This window comes from Nelumbo lutea, chromosome 4 (assembly GCF_056320005.1).
Source record: "Nelumbo lutea isolate HS-2025 chromosome 4, American lotus-T2T, whole genome shotgun sequence".
Classification (NCBI taxonomy): Eukaryota; Viridiplantae; Streptophyta; class Magnoliopsida; order Proteales; family Nelumbonaceae; genus Nelumbo; species Nelumbo lutea.
Genome location: NC_142687.1, coordinates 12,813,398 through 12,833,655, shown reverse-complemented (window position 1 = coordinate 12,833,655; position 20,258 = coordinate 12,813,398). Strand labels below are relative to the sequence as shown.

The window sequence follows — 20,258 nt, the reverse complement described above, 5'->3', positions numbered from 1 at the left end:
TTTTCTTTTGCTTTGGTAATTTAATTAATTATATTTAAAAAAATTCTCCTTAATTTTATATTTATTTAATTAATATTTGTCTATTTAATTTAATTTAAGCAGCATAATTGTAAGAAGCTAAATTCCAATTGGAATGATAAAGATAAATGAAATAATACAAGGAGAATTTCTTTTTCATTGATAAGACTATTATGTATTAATACAAAATGGAGTCTTCACCAGATTTATATTTAGGGCCGGGTAAGCATAACTTCATGTGTAGAGAAAATCTTGTGATAAGAATTCATTTGGGACAGAGAAATTAATTTGATAGTTGATATAATATTGTATTAATAACTTTTTTAATAATTTATGAGACATAATTGGTTGAATAAGATGATAAATACATCGAAAAAAATAGAATTTATAAAAAATAAACAGACTATAATGTAATTGGTTGTGATCTAAATTTAATGACTACAATTTTTTTATTTTATGCTGGCAGTGAATTCACCCTACCCTAATAAAGTAATAATTGACCGTCATTAAACATAGATGGATGGATGACATATAACCCCAACCCCAAACTCTTAACGTGTATGATCAAAACCCCCTTTCGTCAGACTTCAACCATGAACGTAGATACAAGCCTTGGCCAGAGTGTTACGTGTTGACGGGAGTTATACAGAAATAAATAATCAACCAAGCATAGCTGGAGCCTGGAGGGTGCGTGAGAGCGAGAGTCCAATAAAGTGCATTTTCCAGATTTCCAAACTAAGAAAGAAGATTACGCCGTGGAATCAGGGCAAGAATAAAGCTCCCCATTACAGAATTCCATGCAATCGTCCACCATCAACTGAATCCACGTGTGCCAATGACGCGGCAAGCGTTAAATTTCGCCCTACTGTCAGTCTGTGATCTGTCACCACTCACCACCCTCCCTTTTCAGCTCCCTTCCTTCCTTCACGACCTCCATGCTTCCTACACAAGCGGGGTTACAGAGAATCTACCCTTACGTCACCTTTGTTAATTAAGGCAAAGCAAATCTACTCAAAACAGCGCTGAAGGCTTCTTCACATTCCATGCGACACATCTCTCTCTCCCTCTCCCTCTCCCCATGCGGATGAAAATGAAGATGAATTCTCCTGCAATAACCTTAGAATTCTTTCTCCATCTACTCAAGAAAGACAGATGCATGAACTCAGGGAAATTAGGGTTTTTCCTATTATGGTTGCTGTGTTTCACCTCCATTTTCATCTTCTTCTTTTTGTATTCTCCAAATCCGTTTTTTAGGGCCACTAGGCGCCAAGAAGAACACCCCAGTCAAAATGTTCTCGTCGTCAAATCCAATAAGTGTACACACTTAAAACCCCGTCGTCCCTGCTTGTTTGTATTGTAACCATTTCTTCTTTATTTCTTTTTTCATGAATTTTTGTGGTTTCTGTGCATATGTTGTCTAGACGATGAGCAGTGCGACTTGTTCACGGGTCGATGGATTCCAGACCTGCAAGGATCGCTTTATACCAACTGGAGTTGTCCTACCATACCCGACTCGAAGAACTGCGGCAAGTATGGCAGGAAGGATTCCGATTTTGTGTACTGGAGATGGAAGCCAGATCAATGCGAACTTCCGAGGTTTGATCCAAAGACCTTCCTGATTTTTTTTCGAGGGAAAAAAATAGCATTTATTGGAGACTCGGTTGCTCGGAACCAAATGGAATCGCTTCTCTGTCTCTTATCTCAAGTAAGTCTCAGTTCTTCTCTCGTACGTATACATAAGAGTAACTGCTCTTAATTCTCTGCCTGCTATCATTCATTAAGCATTGTTTGGCACCTTTAGTTCATCACCACGAGAATTCTTGCGGGCGAAACAATAGAGAAACGGCTGTCACCAATCACCATCATTATATTTTTATCATGTCATCTACTTTAAAATTAGCTAGATAGATTAAAACATGATTTTCGTAATCTTTTAACCTGATGTGAAACCCTAAGTTGTTGTAGACTTGTAGTAATGCAAGTCAATTTGGTTAGATGCAAATTTTAAAATTTGAGAGTTCAGAACACCACTGTAAGGTTGGATAACAGAATGATAAGCTATCTGTCAACTTACCTGTATTGAGAAATTTTAGGGTTTATTTGCTTTAACCCCCCCCCCCCCCCCCAACACCAAACAAAAAAAAAGGAAAGAACAAAGAGAAAACACAACCTGTAACACCTATGGAATGTTTCGGTGATTATTTGATCATGCTATTCTTTCGTTTCTCACTGAATTACTTGTATGGTTTTCTTTTGATTGAGTAAATATAGACAAAGGCCATTTGATAACAATTGAAATTGTTGAACTGAATGAATTATTGCTCTGTGTTTTAACGAAAAAAAGTTATCAAAGAGATTGTGAATTCCTTAATGACTAAAGCTGAAATTCGGTTTTATTAGTGAGGCAGTTGAATATCATGCCATCCGGTAGGCATGGTATTGTTGACACGTTAATACAATAAACTAGATAATAGATGAATGTGAAAAGATATGATAAATCATATAATATAATACCTTGGAGCTTAATTTCTTCCTTGAAACTTACATATCGATTATGTATAACCAATTGCCAATGGTAGTTGCCGACGTATTGGAGGATGTGTATTTAGACAACGTAAACTAATCAACCCAGAATTGTATTTCTGCAGGGATAAAAACCAAGATTTCATTTGTAGAACAACAATGCAGATTGAAGCCTTTACTGTTAAGAGATCACGATATTTGGGATCAAGAGCCATTGATTCGTTCTGCTTTAATAATCATGTCTTATGATCCTAATGGACCATAAAATAAAGAAATCACATTTACCAAAGAAGCAACCCTTTTACTTTATAAAAGAAAATCTCTCTCTTTTTTATTTTTTTTTCTTTTATCTCTTAGTGTCACTTTTTTCTTATAGTAAATAAATATGGTTCTTGTTTTATTACTATTATTTTTTAACTTAGTTCTTTTATGGCTAGGACCCAGGAATTCTTAACATCTTTCATCTGTAGTGTGAACATATATTGCTTTTGTAGCATGTAATTGTAATCTGTCCCTAATTCTTTTATGACTTTTTTCTTCTTCTTCCACCTATAGCGGGTGGGCAGTGGTTTAAACCAATGTTTCCAACCTGTCGTTGACCCACCCAAGACAGTTGAACCGGTTCATCTGTCATCACAGGTCCATTTTATCCCAAGAACCCAGTAAGTTACAATCATCTATTGACTTGGTAAAAGAAGTTAAAAACCGTAAATACTTTATAAAAAAAATGTGAAAAACATTAAAAAAATAAGAGAATGAGATGCAGACAGAGAAAACATTCATTACGATGAGAATGTGGAGAGAGAGAGAGAGAGAGGTGATCTTTGAGATGGGCGACATAGGGATGGGGGATACTGCGAGGGAGGGAGAGAAAGTTTCCTACTTCCTAGTATGTTATTATAACAACGACAATGTATGTAATGTTGCATGCAGGAGGAGACTCCAACAGACACGTACAAGGATGTGGAAGATAGATTTCGCACATGGTACTTTCCTTCCTATAGCTTCACGCTCATGGTCTTGTGGACAAAATTCCTGGTGATGGGAGAGGAGAGAATGATCAACGGGTCACTCTCCGGGGTGTTCGACCTGCATCTTGACAAGGTCGACGGGAAGTGGGCCGACAAGCTTCCCGGAGTGGACTATGCCATCGTCTCTGACGCTCACTGGTTCTTCCGAAAGAACTACTTATATGAGGGTGACATGCTAATTGGATGTGTCTTCTGCAATGAACCGAATGTCACTGATCTTGGGCTGGGGTTTGCCATTCGAATGGCGTTTCGGACTGCACTCAATTTCATCAATGCTTGTAAGGAGTGTAGGAACCTGGTAACTCTGCTAAGGACCTTCTCACCTTCTCATTTTGAAAATGGGACGTGGAACACAGGAGGGAATTGTAATAGAACAAGCCCTTTAAGTGAAGTAGGGTTGAACTTGGGCGGTACGGAATGGGAACTCAGGACCATCCAGGTGGAAGAGGTTGAGAGAGCAAGAAAGAAGGGAGGGAAGAGAGGGAACAAGTTTAAGGCATTGGATGTGACCAGGGCAATGTTGATGAGGCCTGATGGACACCCTGGGTCCCATTGGAACAACAAAGGAATGGAAGGTTACAATGATTGTGTTCATTGGTGTTTGCCGGGACCCATCGACGCCTGGAATGATTTCTTGATGGCAGTGCTGAGTTGACTGCTGAATAGGATGACCCTTGATTAAGGGATAGGGACGGATGCTATCATATATACTGTAAACCAGCCTTCAATTCATTCAGTTGTTGGTAACAAAGAGATATTTTGTTCGTTCAAATTTAATTTACTTCATGATCCTGGTTAAATGTATCTATATTGATAGAACCCTCTTTTCTCTTTAGGTCCATGTAATGTTTTGGGCCTGGGCCGTTGCAAGCCATTAACAGAAAACCTCCTACTCATGCTTCACAAATTCCATGGAAAAGACAAATGATTAACATACATTGTTTCTGATAAACAACGTATGAATTGTTTCATTATATGATATATCAAAAATAAGGTGCTGTGCCCTGTACCAATATGCCTTGTGCAAAATTATATACAGTCCCCTGTAGAAACAGCAAATATAATGTCTATCACTTGGCTGCAAAAATAAAGAGGAATTAAGATCACGACCGCCTCTAAAATTAAGAACTAAAGTTGGATCATTTGTTCCTTTTTCCCAATCAAATCTATCTCAAGGTACCTCTTGCCTTTAAAAAATACACCTATTTCTTTCACTCCATAGGCTCCCGTGAATGGCAAAAGCAGACACCCCTTTTGTTGAGCCCTTTAATGGGCTAAATATCTATAGGAGATGAGATGCCCTTCAAGATAAGCTGTTGCCATCCAAAACTCTAATGGGACCAGGCCTTAGATTAGAACTCACAATCAAGTAGCAGGAGGCCAATTCAGTCCTTCAGACCTAGTTAAGCAAGATGCACTCAATCAAGTCCATTTCACTTGAACCAGTGAATTCACTTAACTCCTTTTGAAAGAAAATAAAAGAAATGATAAAAAATAAGAAACTTTTCAATTCAGTTGAAGTGTAGCAAGGTATCCAACTAATAGCAGAATGGTTAGACAGTAGTTGGTAGTGCTTTGGGAAATCCCGGCACAGCTGGAATTCGAGGTGTAGAGATGGAAAGCATTCGGTGGGCTTTCAGTGGACCCACTGGGATTACTGATTCCACAAAGGCTGAGGTTTTATCTGCACTTACTGGACTTCGTATAGCAAAAGAACAGGGATTGTTTACTCTAGCTATCAAAGGAGATTCTGTCAGCACTCAGCAGTTAGCACCATAAACTGGCTAGGAGAAAGATAGTGGTCCTTGGAGGCTTGCTCACTTTCTGATGGAGACAAGAGACATTTTGAGTTCCATGACTGTGAAGCTCATCTGGATTCCTAGGGAGTTGAACCATTTAACTGATAGTTTTGCCAGATCTGGCGCTCTTAGGGAAGTGCTTTTTTTTTTATAATTGATTTTAGGGAAGTTTTTTACAGTGACAGAAACTTGCCTTTGTAATTTCTGTTTTGGGTTTCCTCTTGTACAACACCTCATGTACCTTTCTTTTGTTTCTTAATCAACTCAGTTATTCTTTCTCTCAAAAAAAAAAAAAGTTTTAAAGATGCCAAAAAAATGTAAAAGACAGAAACTTAATGCTCATGAAAACAAATGAAGAAAATCGAAGTCAACCATAATGAGCATCCCATCACTACAAATCAATGTTTTAAAAACTGACCCGAACTGGAACCATTCTGGCCACTGGTTTCCAGGTCAACGGTTTGACTGTCCAGTTTAATGGATGACCTGTTTTGACAAAAAAATTAAAATAAAAAGTGGCCAAAAACCATTGAACGGGTCGACGGTTTGACTACCTGGGTCAATGGGTTGTTGACCAATTCAACGGTTTTTGGCTAGGGACTGGGTTTGGGGTAGAACGGAACCACTTGCCTGGACGGCTCCCGGGCCAAATGGTCTGATCGTCAAGGTCAACGGCGGTTCGAAAACATTGCTACAAATACAGGTAGAAAATTAACATAATAATACATACAACTCAAGAAGATGGAAATGAATAATAAGCATACTCTTAGTTGTAGCAAAGTGGCATCAGTTTTCCATGCTCCCAAAAAAATCCTTTTACCAATATTTGTTATTTAACCAAGCTACAATTTGGCTCCAATTACTACGTATCCTCTTTTAACTGTTTTATCATCACCCAAATTTCAGTTAATGAGGGAGCAAAAATTGAAACGATCATCCTCCACTTTAAGAGTCAATTCAAGCCACTCTTCTTAGCCATCAAATTTATGAGAAACAACAAAGATATCTTTTCAAAATTCAAATAAGATGCTTACATTATTAATCAGTATAATATTAATAAAAAGGAAAATTATCTAAACCCTCTCCTTAGTTCAATGGCAATGTCTTAAACTTTCTATTACTTTAAGATATCTCCAAAGGCTCCACTATCAGACATTCAATTAAATTACAAACACAATTCGTGTTATTACTATAGTGCCCCCATCCTTTTCGGTCTCTTAAACCCATCTACCCAAAATATCCTAACAGTTGTCCCATAGCTGAACCTCCAGGAAATGTGCCTGTCCTAGTCCACAGGCTCAATTTATTTCTGCCTGCAGTATGCAAGATCCTAGCTTCGACTCTATCCATTCACCATATCATTGACCAACATTATCCCATTTAATAGTGGACAAAGAGTTTGGTTCTTTCTCTCTTACTCTGATTGTGTGAGACTCAAGAAGAAGTTTTACAAAGATAAATGCAAGGATCTACAGAATAAACAGACAATGATAATGAACAAGTAAAGCTTGAGCTTCTCAATAATGGTAAATGCTTAGCTAACTAGCAAAGCTACCATTTTCATACCTCTGCCTCTTCTTTGTGTACAGACTTTGACTGTAACAGGTATCCTACCATATACTTCCAACTCAAGTGGGATTACTGCAATCAAAGACAGCACCTTTCTCATCTTTCTTTTCTCTATGAATTAGTTGTTTCAGCAGAGGTAGCATTAGTAGCATGGCTCAAGTAACAGGACAATGACCTTTGTGGGAGTTAACATCAGTACTGAGTCTACTGACATCGCCAATCTCTTATCTCCAGCTGTCTCTCTTTTCTCCATCAATTAGTTTTTGCAGCAGAGGCAGCACTTGTAACGATCTTAAGAAACAAGGCATGGCCTTTTGTGGGAGTTTAACATCAGCACCGACACCCCCAGCCCTTATTCTGATCTTTCAACTGCAGAAGATTATCCACATCCACCTCTATGTCACCTCTAACATGGAGTTCTTATGATTCTCTTCCTTGTCTTCTTTTCTATCAAATAGTTTTTAATTTGATTTTTTTTTGAGTTGATCATACCTATCCTTTGGAAGTTTTTCTGTTTACATAATTCGGATGGATTTTGGGTGAGTTTTAGGGAAAAAAAAACAATCTTTGTTCTGAAAATTTATATTCTGCTAAACAGTCTCTCCCTATGGATCCTTGAAGGTCCACTAGGATCAGGATTATTTTTGGTTGGAAATTTGAATTGAACATGCAACTTGGTTTGAAAGATGATAATATTATTGGAGGACTTTGGAGATATATTATGAAATGGCAGGGCCTATGGGATATTTTGGGGTGAGAGAATTCCTGAATAATGCATTTTCTTCTATTAGGTCGTATGGGTTACCTAAAGGTGTCTGTATTGATTGCTTTCTTAGTCAAACCTTTTTGTCATCTCTCTCTAGCCACTGTTCCCGTCTTCTGCTAAAATTGGTTTTCCGTATAAACAAGTCTCTAAAGCATGCACTGATTTTTTTCCCCTTGTTTATAGAAGCTTTTTGAAGAAAGTGCTTCCCCCTCCTTACTCTTCTGCTTTCCTATTAACTTACCTTGATTTAATTGCTAAACAGTATGTGGGCTATTGGTCAAACCTTCACAAGTTTCAGCTTTTTACAGCTTCAGTAATGAAGCCCTGCTAGTTGGCTTGCACTATTTTATTTCTGGCATTGTTGTTTCTGTTGTCTTTATACTATCTTGGTCATATCAAAATTTGTTAAGGAGGTGAATTGGTCGGTTAGGGTCTGTCCTTCAAAATTAGTAATGGTGCATGTGGAAGAATTCTATTATGGTTATTAGCTGTGATTTGAGAAAGGTAGGTATCTTACCTATAAATGTGTCTGACAGGGAGTCATTGGAGGTAGCTAGAAGTTAAGGGAAGTTCAAGATACATACACCACATCAGAGTGACTTTTGTAGGAATGTCTTTATGAAGTATATTTCTTCACTGAAGTTTTCACAGAAGCAACTTCATTTATAATCCTAATCCACGAACCTAAATTGTCCATAGGTTGCAACTACTGCACTAAAATTTCTAAAGATGTATCATTTAACTAAAAAAATGACATGATTCTTTTACCATCCTTTGAAAAATGTCATCAACATTTCCAACCAGGAGAAAGAAGCACTATTCATAATAAACTACTCTTTTCCACAACAGCAATGTATGTGAATAAAAAATTATGAATATAGACTGCATTTGGTTGCATGAAAAATGAAGGATTTCCTAGGAAAATGACAATCAATAGGAAACCGAGTCATATTCCTAGCTTGTTTCCTGGTGTTTTGCTTAACTTGGAAAACAAACTTGAATAATTGAAAAAAAAAAGAGTTGCAGGATATGAATCGAGAGGTCTAACCTCTGTTAGGAAAATGACTTGTGGAAAATCTTAAAAAAAAAAAAACTATTTTCCTAAAATTCCTACATACTTTCAAAAAAAAATGTTCGTTTTCCACAGCCATTGTTCATGCCACTAAATTTCGTAAATAGCAATTTCAGGAAGTCAGCCGTTTTCCTCATTTTACATGTAACCAACTAGAGTCTGGAGCTCAAAGAAACTGAGAAGCAAAAAAAAAAGGAAATAAAAAAAAAATGAAGAAAATCCCATCTGGTACCTCATGCATCCGACGCATTTCCAAGGGGAAATGAGTAGAGCTCACGAACTGGCGAAAACTCTACCAACCCAATGTCCATTGCATACCCAGTAACAGGTAATTTCAAGTCCCGCAACACAGCAAAAGCCTCGGCCATCCGATTTTTTGGAACTTGTTGTGCGACTGAGCAGTGAGGGACCCAAGAGTCTGGGCTGTACTCCTCACCGATTTCAATGCCCTCCTTCTTCAGTACGTCGCACAGTTGTGAGTGGAATTGAAGGAGAGAAAAAGAAGGTGTTGGAGCAAGGAAGAGAACATTGTTCTCACTGGGGAAACTTGCAATGGAAGAAAATGACAAAGGCAACGGTTCTTGCTTCGAAGCAAAGTTCTTCATAACATTTTCCAGTTTTGGAGGATCGAGGGTAGGGCTAGAGAAAAGAGTAATTTGTGGCCGAGATTCCATCTCAATAAGCTGGGTACTGATCTGGCGACGAGCAAGGACGTTCCAAGCCTTCAAGACCTGATTTTCCAGTGCAGGGTCGAAGTATAGCTCAACTCCATAGCCTTGTGCCATTTTCTCGATTCAGAACTCAGAAAATTTGTAACCCATAAACGAAATTTATAGACCTGGATAAAAAAATGGCGCGTCAATTCAACAAAAGAAAAGCATACAACAAAGAGAGCCGCGTAGTTGAGATGAAATAGAAATAGAAGAACCCAACTGAATTTTTGAAAAAGGAACGAAGGGCAGCTTCCACTGCAACAAGTGTAGACCAAAAGAGGAGTGAAAGGGTAGATATAAAGGAAGGAACCCGATAATTAAGCGATAAAGATCAATTGAAGAGGTGTGGGATTCTTTGATTTAAGTGGAATGGTCAGAAGACTCACACAAGGGATAGATCGTCATAGGGAAGATATAAAAGAAAGGTTTCTTATTCCAACACCAAAATCCGATCGACAACTGGTTAGTTGCTAAGGTCTCCGCCTGGTTGTAGGCTTATAGCGGCGACTTGCGATGGAATCCCGCCTGCACCAGGGACAGGGTTGTTGGGAGTGGGGGGAGTTGATGGGTTTAGGATGGGCTATCTCACCTCTGTTGTGTAGCCTCATAGAGCAAAATAAAATACCAAAAACATGACTGATTATTACCAACTAATACGTCACTTTAATTATTCTTTCCAGTTTAAAGTCTTAATTAGTGTAGTAGTTTGTGTCTTTTATTTTCCTCTTTTCTTTCAGTGTCTTGGGTTGTTTGTTTCTTTTTCCTGTTGCTGTTGTTGTTCTGCTCTGTTTTTCCTGTCTTCTGCTGTCCTGTTTTTTTTTTTTTTTTTCTTAATGCAAGGTTTTTAAAAACGAACTGGAAACAGAATCGGTTAGGGGACCGGTTTTCGGTTAAGCGATTCAACCATCTGGGTTGAACGGTTCAGTCTGTGATGTCATAAATAAATTAAAATTTAAAAATATATTTATAAATAATAAAAAATTAAACAAAAACAGAAAAAATACAGAATTAATGACTTTTGGGGGAGATTGACGGGAATTGATGACTTCAGTTGATGATTCTTAACAATGCGACAGGAGCAATGCCGTTTTCCTTTTCTTTTTCTTTTTACCTAAGTAAATTTCTAGAATGAAGAGATTGACAAGTTCAAACTTTTTGGGAAATCGATGACAGCAATACCGTTTTCCTTTTCATTTTGCCTAGGGTGAATTTCTAGAATGAGGAGATTGACAAGTTCAAACTTTTTGGGGAATTGATGACTTCAATTGATGATTCTTAACAAGGCTAGAGGAGCAATGCCATTTTCCTTTTCTTTTTACCTAGAGTGAATTTCTAGAACGAGGAGATGAGATCTTGATATGATTCTCGTAAAACATTTATGTATATATCTCAATTTGAAGAGAAATATGCTTCATTTTCTATTATCTTTATCTATTAATTGTAAGAAAAATAGGCTCAAGGTCCTTCACCGGTTCACTTCCGCTAATGGTGGTGTGACGGTGGGCTCGCCATCGGTGGGCTTGGGCTTGGTTGCAGGTGATTGCCACTGCAAGCCTGCAATTGTTACTGCCGCTAGAAAGTAGAAACCCCTGCAAAATCGTCTGGCTGTCGCTGTAAGTCGGTCGTCGGGCCTGTTACTATCGCAACTGTTACTATTGAACGGCTGGACCTACTGCAAAATCAACGTTGCCGCCGTAGATGAAGTTCACTGTCGCCGCCAGTCGCCGTGAATCACCGTCGGTCGCTGTGTATTACCGTCCGACACAACAGGTGTGGCCGCCGCAAGTGGTCGATTGGGTGTGAGTGCTGAGAGAAGGGAAGGGTTAGAACGAAAATGGGGTCGTTTTAACCCTAAGCATGTTAGATTTGGGGTCGGGAATATGGTAGTCATTTAATTTTATTTTATTAAATTAACGAAAATAAAAAATTATAACCTGCAAACCACTGTCCGGGTCGAACGGTTTAACAGTTCGACCGCCCAAGTCGACGGTTTTCTGACTTTTTCAACGTTTTTTAAGGAATTGCCGGTTTATAGTATAACCGGACCTGGGGGACTGACCGTAGTCCGGACTCAAAAAATGATGAAATGCATTTGAAATTTTGACAACCCGCCCAAACTCTCAAGCCTTTCATTCTCGAACTTGTCTTTCTCCCTCTTCTTTTTCTTCCTCCTCTCTCACATCTAGTTTCACCAGTGTCACTGACCGCCAGAGACTGTTGCTACCAACTGTTGGAGATCATGTTCAATTGTTCAAACCTCTCTCTCTCTCTCTCTCTCCCTCCCTGCATTTCAATTTTCAGGTTCTCAGAGGTGGCTGATCTCTTCGATGGTTGCTAGCTTAGAAATCCATGGCAAGAAAGAGACAAGATTGATGTCCCCAAAAACAGTTTATGAAGCATACCTTGTATTCAAATTGGCGAAGAGAAGAAAAAGGCCTCAACCTTCTCCAGACAAAGTTGTCTATAAGGTTTTCCAAAACTGAGGGTGGAGATATCCAGAGTTATCTGGATCCCTAATTGCCTCACCGGTTGTATACTGGAGTGATTTTCAACCATGTACATAGCCGTAGGTTCATCAAGATGGGGAAGTGGATATGACTATCATGGAGGTGAAGGGTGGTCATTGGATGTCTGGTCTTATTATCCAAGGAAAAGAGATTAGGCCTACATAAAGTAAATAAATAATATAAGGCTTTTCTTTTGCTCTGCTCTGTATATACTTATACCTTTTCATTTCAATGAATGTTACATATGGGAATTGAACAACTATGTTTTGACAAAATCAATGTAAAATTCAGCTATATCATCTGTTCTCGTCATCCTTGTTCTTGATCCATTTGTGTTCTATGGATTCAAAAATTTCATCAAAATAGAACAAATTGCATTGCAAATCTGAAATCCATTAAATTATTGTTGGTCAGTTTCACATCATTATACTAGAATTAAATAACATTGGCAATGTTTGATTAAAAAGATCGGTGCGGTTGTTTACTGATTTCTAATCACCATTTAAAATCCTATAATTACAATATTATACTTCAGACTGTTGCAGGGGTGAAATAAGAATCACTAGAGTTGCAGGGGTGAGGCAGGGTTACGTAGTTGGCCAGAATACAGCACCGGCGAGGAGGGTTCCTGTGTGGCTAGAATACAACAGCGAATCAGTGGGGAGAGAGGAAAACCGCGAGAATGAAACTTGAATGGGCGAGGGATGGAACTATCGGCGGGTATAGCGGCGAAGGGGGCGGTGGGTAGAAAGGGGAGAGAGAAGAAGAGATGAACTCGCAGTAGTATTTGGGAATGAAAAGAGAGAAGGTATGAAGGGTGAGTGATTTAAACATATTTGATAAATGATGAATTCCTTACCGCCATTACAAATAATTTTCCGTTAATTTCAAATATGCTGGACGAAGAGAAGGTGTTCAAATATGATTGGACGGGACAAAAAGCTTTCTTTCCTTGGGGGACAGACGATCTGGACTCAGGTAAAGCATGAAACAAATGCTATCTTAACAGTCTCAGCCTCTCAAGCGAGCTCGCGTGGTGGAGAAAATTTTCTGTAGCATGCAATTAAAATGGAGCACGCCACCCTTTCTCTTTTCATTTCAAACTGGCGGAGTTCAAGCTACACGGCAGTATCAAAAAGATTATGAAATCCAATTAAGCCGTCCTATTAATTTGTTTTTTCTTTTTCTTTTTTTTCTCATTTCCTCTCTCTTCTGATCTTCTCCCCACCACACCACCAAACCGCTCCCACTCCACCGATCCTCATGAATTTTCCCGAGCATTTCTCGAAAAGTACTGATTCCGATTTATCGAAGCGGGCCTTCCGATGGAATCCAATTTAGTGGGATTCCAGAAAAGAAGTGTCCATCGACGAAATAGTAAGCCTTGACTTCAAATTCAAAAGAGGTTTATTACAACTATACAATTAAAAAAAGCTCGGTGTTTTCAATGTTGATAGTGAATACGACCGGTTTGCTTCAAACGTATACATGGGAGCTTGGTCTTAAACTGGATCCTTTTACGCTACGCTCAAAAGGACCAATGTGACGACTACAAAAATTGTGGCCCTTGTAGTATCTGTGACAGCAATACATCGCCATCGCCGATCTGTGAGTGTGTTCAGGGATTCCAACCTTAAAACCATAAGACTTGGGATCTGAAAGATGAGTCGGATGGGTGTTAAAACCGGCTTTGTTTGTCAGAAGAATGATGCATGGGTTCTTTAACACTGAAATGAAGCTGCCTAATAGTTCTAGGGCATTTGTAGATGAAAGCATGAGTTTTGAAGAGTGCACAGCCCAGAGCCGGAGTAAGTGTTCTTCTCCAGCTTATGTGAATACTAATATAAGCAGAGGAAGCGGTTGTGTGTTTTGGGTAGTTGATCTGATCCGATCTTCGGAAGTAAGATGATTTTTTCAGCAAGTTTGTTTGGATCTCTGGTTGTAGCGGTGGTGATAGGGAGAGAGAGGGGATGGGTTGGGCGGGTTAACAAAATTAAAATGAATTTAGGAGTTCTACCGTTATGTCTCAACTTCCGTTAAATTTAACTTTCAATTGTAAAAGGTGATGTGACAATTTTCTATAGGATGGGACAGAAAATTTTTTGTCCTTAGGGACAGATGATGCAAATTCCTCTCATGAACTTTGGACTTCCATCCATAATTGGATTTATCAATTTATGTAGGGTTCTCATGACTTACCACGTGCCAAATAGAAAGGGATGGCAAGAGCTTGCTAGGGAATAATAATAGTGGCAATTACAGTAAACTCCCAACAAGCTGTTACACGTTTTCCTAGATTTGAGGTAAGTGCAGCTAGATTTTAAACTAATACCAAAAAATAATGATTAAGTTAAGAATAAACTAAAACTAACAACGAGAGAATAAAATTTTTGGTTGCTAGTTCCATCAAAGTACTCAAATCTATATGGTATTGTTGCTACCAAATTTGGAGCCGAGGGTAATAAGGTAATTTTTAGCATCCAAGGCCGATAGGTTTAATTTGAGAGAAGAAGTATGTTAGAAACCCTAGGAGTTATCCCAAGGGCAAAGACTCTGACGGTCTAGTTAATTGAGAGTTGTGAGGGGTCAGACCAAATAAGAGAGGAGACTTGGAGCTTAAGTTCCGGTTTGTATTTGCCTCAATGTGGGAGACCCTTTTTATAGTCAGTCACCTGAGAAGAAGAGTAGTTAGGAGCAAGTGGTGGCGGTTGGTGGTGGTTGGTGATGAATGGTCAGGATACGTCCAGCCGACACCACATGTTAGGGTCCGAGGGATGGCTGAGATGCTTCCAATCGACGCCACATGTCAAGATCTACGGGTCAGCCAAATACTCCTACATCACTTGCTCCCCATTCTCAAGGCCATAGCGATCAAGGTTGTTTGGCGGGTTGCATTGAGGCCTCGACTTCGACCGAAGAGAGTATAATGTACTTGTGCGGAGGCATTGGCCTCGACTACAGAGCTCTTCTTAGCGTCTAAAGACAACTAATCCTCCATTCACCCATTGCATCAGCAAATGACCATCTTGGGTTGAGGGATCATGAATGTGGCTTGTGTGGGCATATGCTGTCCACACCCATTGTCCGTGCCTCGCACAAGCATTGATGTCTCCTGTCATATGTTCGTGCGTGGCACGGACGTTGTATGTTTGTATCCAGGATGGGCATCGAGGTCGACTGAATGAGGTCGTGCACGAGACGGTGTAGGGGGGTTCGATTTTGCGCATCCTTGATCCAGAATCGATGGGAAAATCAGTCCCGTCTCTTGGTGTAGTTTCATTTCCCAAGGTTGGTGCCACGTTGGGAGGCTAGTTGAGCGACTCTCCACCATTTACACGAAGCCTTCTACTGAGGACACTTCGGCTATCAACAGCCAATTCCTTCAAACTTTCTTTAACAAACATTTTTAAGATTATTGTCCTCAACATGTTGGCCTCGGATTCAAGTTGTGAAGAATATAACCTTCTTAATTGGAGTGATAATAGTGACTCTGAGAGCTCCTCTCGGATGTCTACCACCCAAGTGCTAAGGGAGAGAGTCGTGTCTCGTGGGGTCGAGTGCGATCAGTAGAGTGTGGGCTTTACTAGTGAGAGCACCGGTTCCATGTGGCTGAGGGCTAACGCCCCAGGGAATGTTCTTGGGCACCTTAATGTGGTGGATGTGGATGAGGTCGAGGAACCCACAGCCGAGGAGTGGGCCAAGGCTAAGCGTTGAGGCGTAGCGCTGGGGCGTTACCCCGATGCCATTAGGCCAACGGTGGTTGTATTGGTAATGACCCATCTTGGCAAGGTGCAAGTTAGCACATTGGCCAAGAGGTACTACATTCCAAGGGACTATAGGGTTAGTCCCTTAGCCAACTCACCCCCGCTGCCATTAGGACAACGACGGTTGTATTGGTAATGACCCATCTTCAAAAGGTGACAGTGACGTTGAATATATTTCAGTGTTTGTTCGCACTATGGAAGCACCTCAATGAGGAGGGCTTGTTTTACTTCCAAAGACAACGAGGAAGGGTGGTGGACAACCCATCATCTGTTCACAACTAGAAGAAGAAATTCTTCTTTATTAGTTGCCATGAGGGCTGGTCCTTTCGGTTTAGTTGGGGGAGACCAAATACGTTGACCGAGAGGATTATGCCACGCAACAATGATGAGGAGAAGGTCGTGATGACTCAACTTTGGCTAAGCGAGACAACTCACACTGGACCCTTGGTCAAGGAGGAGGAGGCCTTGGTGATGGTTGGCCTTAGTCCTACCCTCGATATGGATGCTCTCGTTGTCTGCCAGTTGCGAAGTTGCTTGAGTTTTGTTGGCATTCTTCTAACTCGTTTGCTTCTCTTTTTCACAGAAATGGAGGTCAACATGAAGATGAAACTGCAGGCGACGGAACCTAAGAGAGCAGTGTCGGCCTGAGGGGACCTCAGGCGGGTCGCATTAGGCAGAGCCTCGGTTGTTTGATCCCCAAGACAATGAGCCGCTCATTGCTCATTTGACCTTCCGACCAACATGGAGTGTCTGAGAGGGGGACTCCTTGTCAGCCATCAGCTGGCGATCAGCATGGTCCTCCCTGGGGACCGGCAGTCCTGGACACTGTATTTGGTGGACTCAGTCGGGGACACACTATTAGACAAGGCCTCTGAGGTATGCACACACTTCTTCTAGATTGTTGTGTCGCCGAGGTCTTCTTGGTGGTATATGACTGGAATTTTTCCTTTCTTATGTCCAAATGGTCTCTTGCTCAGTTGACCATTGTGATAAGGTCGAGGTGCTGATTCAAAAAATTCGGTGAACGAAAAAGGAGATCGAGCACCTAAAGCAGCAAACGACCGATATTCAAACTGGTCGGGAGGCGGCCAGGGGCCAGGCACGCAACGAGCATGAGCATCATAACAAGTTCAAGGCTGAGGTGGCCAATAACAAAGAGCTCATTAAGGAGTTGAAGTCCTCCTTGGCATCAATGGAGCAGCAATTGGAGGAGTCGGCTAATAAAGGCAGTCGAAAAATATAAGACCTTGGCGGAACATGAGACAGACTTGATCTTCTTTGCCTCCCAAGCTTACTTAGAGGGCTTTGAGGACTACAAGGCCCAAGTGACAAAGAACCTTTCGAGTTTCAACGTCAGCCAGCTGGATCTGTTCGTCGTTGAAGCTCGACAAATAGTAGATGTACTAGAGACGAACAATAGCACAATTGTCAAAATTGCTGCCAATGCCACTACCCAGGCCACCTCTTAGACTAGAGGGGCCAATAAACTTTATCCTTTGTTTTCTTTTGTTTGGGCCTGTGTGCCCTTGATACTTGTGTATTTTTCTTCTTCTTCTTCTTCTTCTTCTTTTGTAAGGGACCGATGCCTCTCTTAAGAGACCTTTTTTTGTAAAGACGCTTGAGTGAATAAAACTTGAATTTCTTACCAAAGATGTTCTTTTTTTTTTGTGCTAGGGGTTGATGCCTCCCCCCAGAAGAGGCACGTTTAAACTTGGCTCGAAAGTAATCCTTTAACTTGAAAGTGTTCTTCACTTAGGGCATATTTGTTTGATTTGAAGTCTAAATGCAAAGAATGTTGTTCTAAATTGTGAATTCTGAAAATTATCAAATATCCATTTTGACCCCATATATAAGAGTTTTTGTTTGCCTTTTGGGGGTATCATTGGAAAACAAAAAGTTGTATGATTACATTTTAAGAGATAAGAGATAAGAGGAAATGAACAACCATTTTTCTCTTAAAGTTAAAAGATTCATTTTAAGAGATAAGAGGAAAACAAAAAGTTCTGAGGATGTTATGTATTAGAGTCCTTTAGGCCGATTACAACACCGCGTATCGTTCTTTACTTAGTCTTGGAACACTTTTGCCTTAAAGAAAGAGAAGGAAGTTGATTGTGGCCGAGGTCGACGTCATGCTCAGCGCATCATTGCGCAGGGGCTTGGTGGCCGAGGTCATGAGTGGTTGCCTTAGTGGAGAAGTGGTGTTTACTTAGTGTGTCATTGGTCATGTTTTTATTAAGTCATTGGTTGGTGTCGACTTGTTGAACTCCAAAAACTCGCTTCTTTAAGGGTCTTTGAGGTTGAGACCAAGGTTGTGGCCTAACTTATCAATAGTTGCCGAGGTCCCAGAAGTTCTTATCTTAGTCACAAAAAGTAAAAAGGCAGGTAGGTGTATGACTTGCAAAGTATCGTATGCCTTGGGGGTCGACATCTGGTTCGATCGTATAACCTAAAGGAAGGTTGTATGCTTTGGGGCCAACGTCTGATCTGAGTGTATAACCTTAAGGAAGGTTGTATGCTGCAATTGGCCAGCCAAGGGGTCCTAGAAGCTAGATGGAACAAGAGCATTTACACAAAAAGATATCTGAGGTGAGAGGAACTTTACACTTGTCATTAAGAAATTTTCACTAAGGTATTTACAACTCTATTGATAATACATCCAGAGATTCTTAGAGTTCCAAGTACGAGGCATCGGTCTTCCACTCAAGTGTTCTAGCTAAAAAGTATCGGGTCCTACTGCTTATTTGATTTTATAGGGCCCTTCCCAGTTTGGGCCAAGCTTTCGAACGTTGGGTTCAAGGATCATGACTTTTCGAGGATGAAGTCACCTTCATTGAAGTGACACTCTCTGACCCAGGAGTTGTAGTATCTTGCAACTCTTTATTGGCATGTCGGGACCTTGATTTGGGCTTGTTCTCGGAGACCTTCCAATTGGCCGAGGTTGTTCCTTAACTCTTCATTGTTCTCACCTTCTTGATAGGCCTTAATTCAAAGCATCAACTAGCCGATCTCTGTTGGGATGATAGATTATGTTCCATATGTCAAGTTGAAGGGAGTTTCACCCATGGCAGTTTGAGGTGTCATTCGTTATGCCCAAAGAATATTGTACAGTTTGTCTGCCCAAAGCCCTTTGATAATCTTGTCTTCAATCCATCTAGGATTGTCCTATTGGTGACCTCGGCTAGCCCGTTAGTTTGAGGGCAGTCGATTGAGGTGTATTGCTACCTTATCTCTAGGCTTCCAAAGGTGTACTTTTGCCTTATCCCTAACCCGTTATTTCGAGGGGATAAGGGAAAGTTTCGAAGACGTATTCCCATAGACAACACCAATTGTTGCTGTTAAATTTGAATCCGAGGGCAACAAGGTAATTTCCAAAGTCTGAGGCCGATAGGTCCAACCTAAGAGAATAACTATGTTAGAGGACCCGGGAGTTATCCCATGGGTGAAGACTCCAACAATTAAGTTAATTGAGAACTGTGAGGGGGTCAGACCAAGCAAGAGAGAAGACTTAGAGCTTAAGTTCATGTCTATCTTTACCTCAATGTGGGAGTCCCTTTTTATAGTTGGAGTCGCCTGAGAGGAGGAAGAGTTAGGAGCAGGTGACAGCAGTTGGCAGTGGTTAGTGATGGGTGGTCAGGATACGTCCGGTCGATGCTATGTGTTAGGGTCCGTGGGATGGCCTAGGGCACGTCAGCTTGACGCCACGTGTCAAGAGCTGCGAGTTGACCAAATACTCCTACATCAGGTATAGTTGGAGTAGTAGAAATGACACGAGCTCCATATTCATGTGATTACAAAAAAAGATATTGTGATCAACATATAGAAATAAATTGATGACTTGATGAGTAACCCATTAACACTCATTAAATCTATACATTAAGTTTTATGGATGTAATTACCATCTTGGAACCAGGCTGGGAGCGTAGGATTTACTAACGAAGCAGTCCCACCAAGACCTCCCAAATCAATGGATAACAATTGCACAATATGTGTATTTCTTTCTAAACCATCGATGGATGATCTTGAACATACCACAAGAATCTGACCGCTTGCAATGTTAAATAGCAACAAGCATGTCATCGTATTGATTTTCTGAAATAGGAGACATCCACCATGAGGCTATTAGTGTGGCCATTTTAAAAATTAAAATACACTACCCTAAACTTCTTATCTATAGTACTCGAACTACTACTGATCCACCCTAAATTTTACTTGATTTGCTAGTAAGAAAATGTAAAATAGGGAGTGAATACCTACCTGTTCAAGCCACTGATGAAAAACATTCATGTGAAGTAAACCTAAGAATCCACATTTGCAGATTTCTATGGGAGAGGAAGAGAGGAAAGGGAACAAAAAGAGAAGAAATGGGAAAAAGAAAGAAAAAAGAGAGGAGGAAGAAATAAAAGAGAGAACCATGTAGAAAGTGAAGAGACATTCGTCTGATAGAGAAAAGAGGAAAAAAAAAAAGACGGAACCATGTTTGCTTTGAGCGAGAGCAT

At 40.3% G+C, this 20,258-nt stretch overlaps 2 protein-coding genes and 1 long non-coding RNA gene across 5 annotated transcripts; 1 reads left to right on the top strand and 2 right to left on the bottom strand.

Moving 5' to 3' along the window:
* The first annotated feature begins 971 nt into the window (after nt 1-971).
* Nucleotides 972-4,376, top strand: TBL22 (TRICHOME BIREFRINGENCE-LIKE 22). The gene is made up of 3 exons (XM_088986230.1): nt 972-1,334; nt 1,440-1,723; nt 3,475-4,376. The coding sequence occupies exons 1-3, from the start codon at nt 1,097-1,099 to the stop codon at nt 4,225-4,227; spliced, it is 1,275 nt and encodes a 424-aa protein (XP_088842356.1). The 5' UTR covers nt 972-1,096; the 3' UTR covers nt 4,228-4,376.
* A 4,467-nt stretch (nt 4,377-8,843) lies between these two features.
* LOC148853987 (uncharacterized) lies at nt 8,844-11,098 on the bottom strand. 3 transcript variants are annotated; one of them, XM_088986232.1, is made up of 2 exons: nt 10,961-11,098; nt 8,844-9,616 (listed from the first exon to the last, which is right to left on the bottom strand). In XM_088986232.1, the coding sequence occupies exon 2, from the start codon at nt 9,561-9,563 to the stop codon at nt 9,012-9,014; it is 552 nt and encodes a 183-aa protein (XP_088842358.1). In that variant the 5' UTR covers nt 9,564-9,616; nt 10,961-11,098; the 3' UTR covers nt 8,844-9,011. The 3 variants fall into 3 exon arrangements, with proteins under 3 accessions (XP_088842358.1, XP_088842357.1, XP_088842359.1); XM_088986231.1 differs by lacking the exon at nt 10,961-11,098 and adding an exon at nt 9,712-10,125; XM_088986233.1 differs by lacking the exon at nt 10,961-11,098 and adding an exon at nt 9,878-10,015.
* A 7,251-nt stretch (nt 11,099-18,349) lies between these two features.
* LOC148853986 (uncharacterized) lies at nt 18,350-20,258 on the bottom strand. The gene is made up of 3 exons (XR_016113255.1): nt 20,017-20,258; nt 19,659-19,851; nt 18,350-19,474 (listed from the first exon to the last, which is right to left on the bottom strand). It is a non-coding gene; the product is annotated as an uncharacterized LOC148853986 (long non-coding RNA).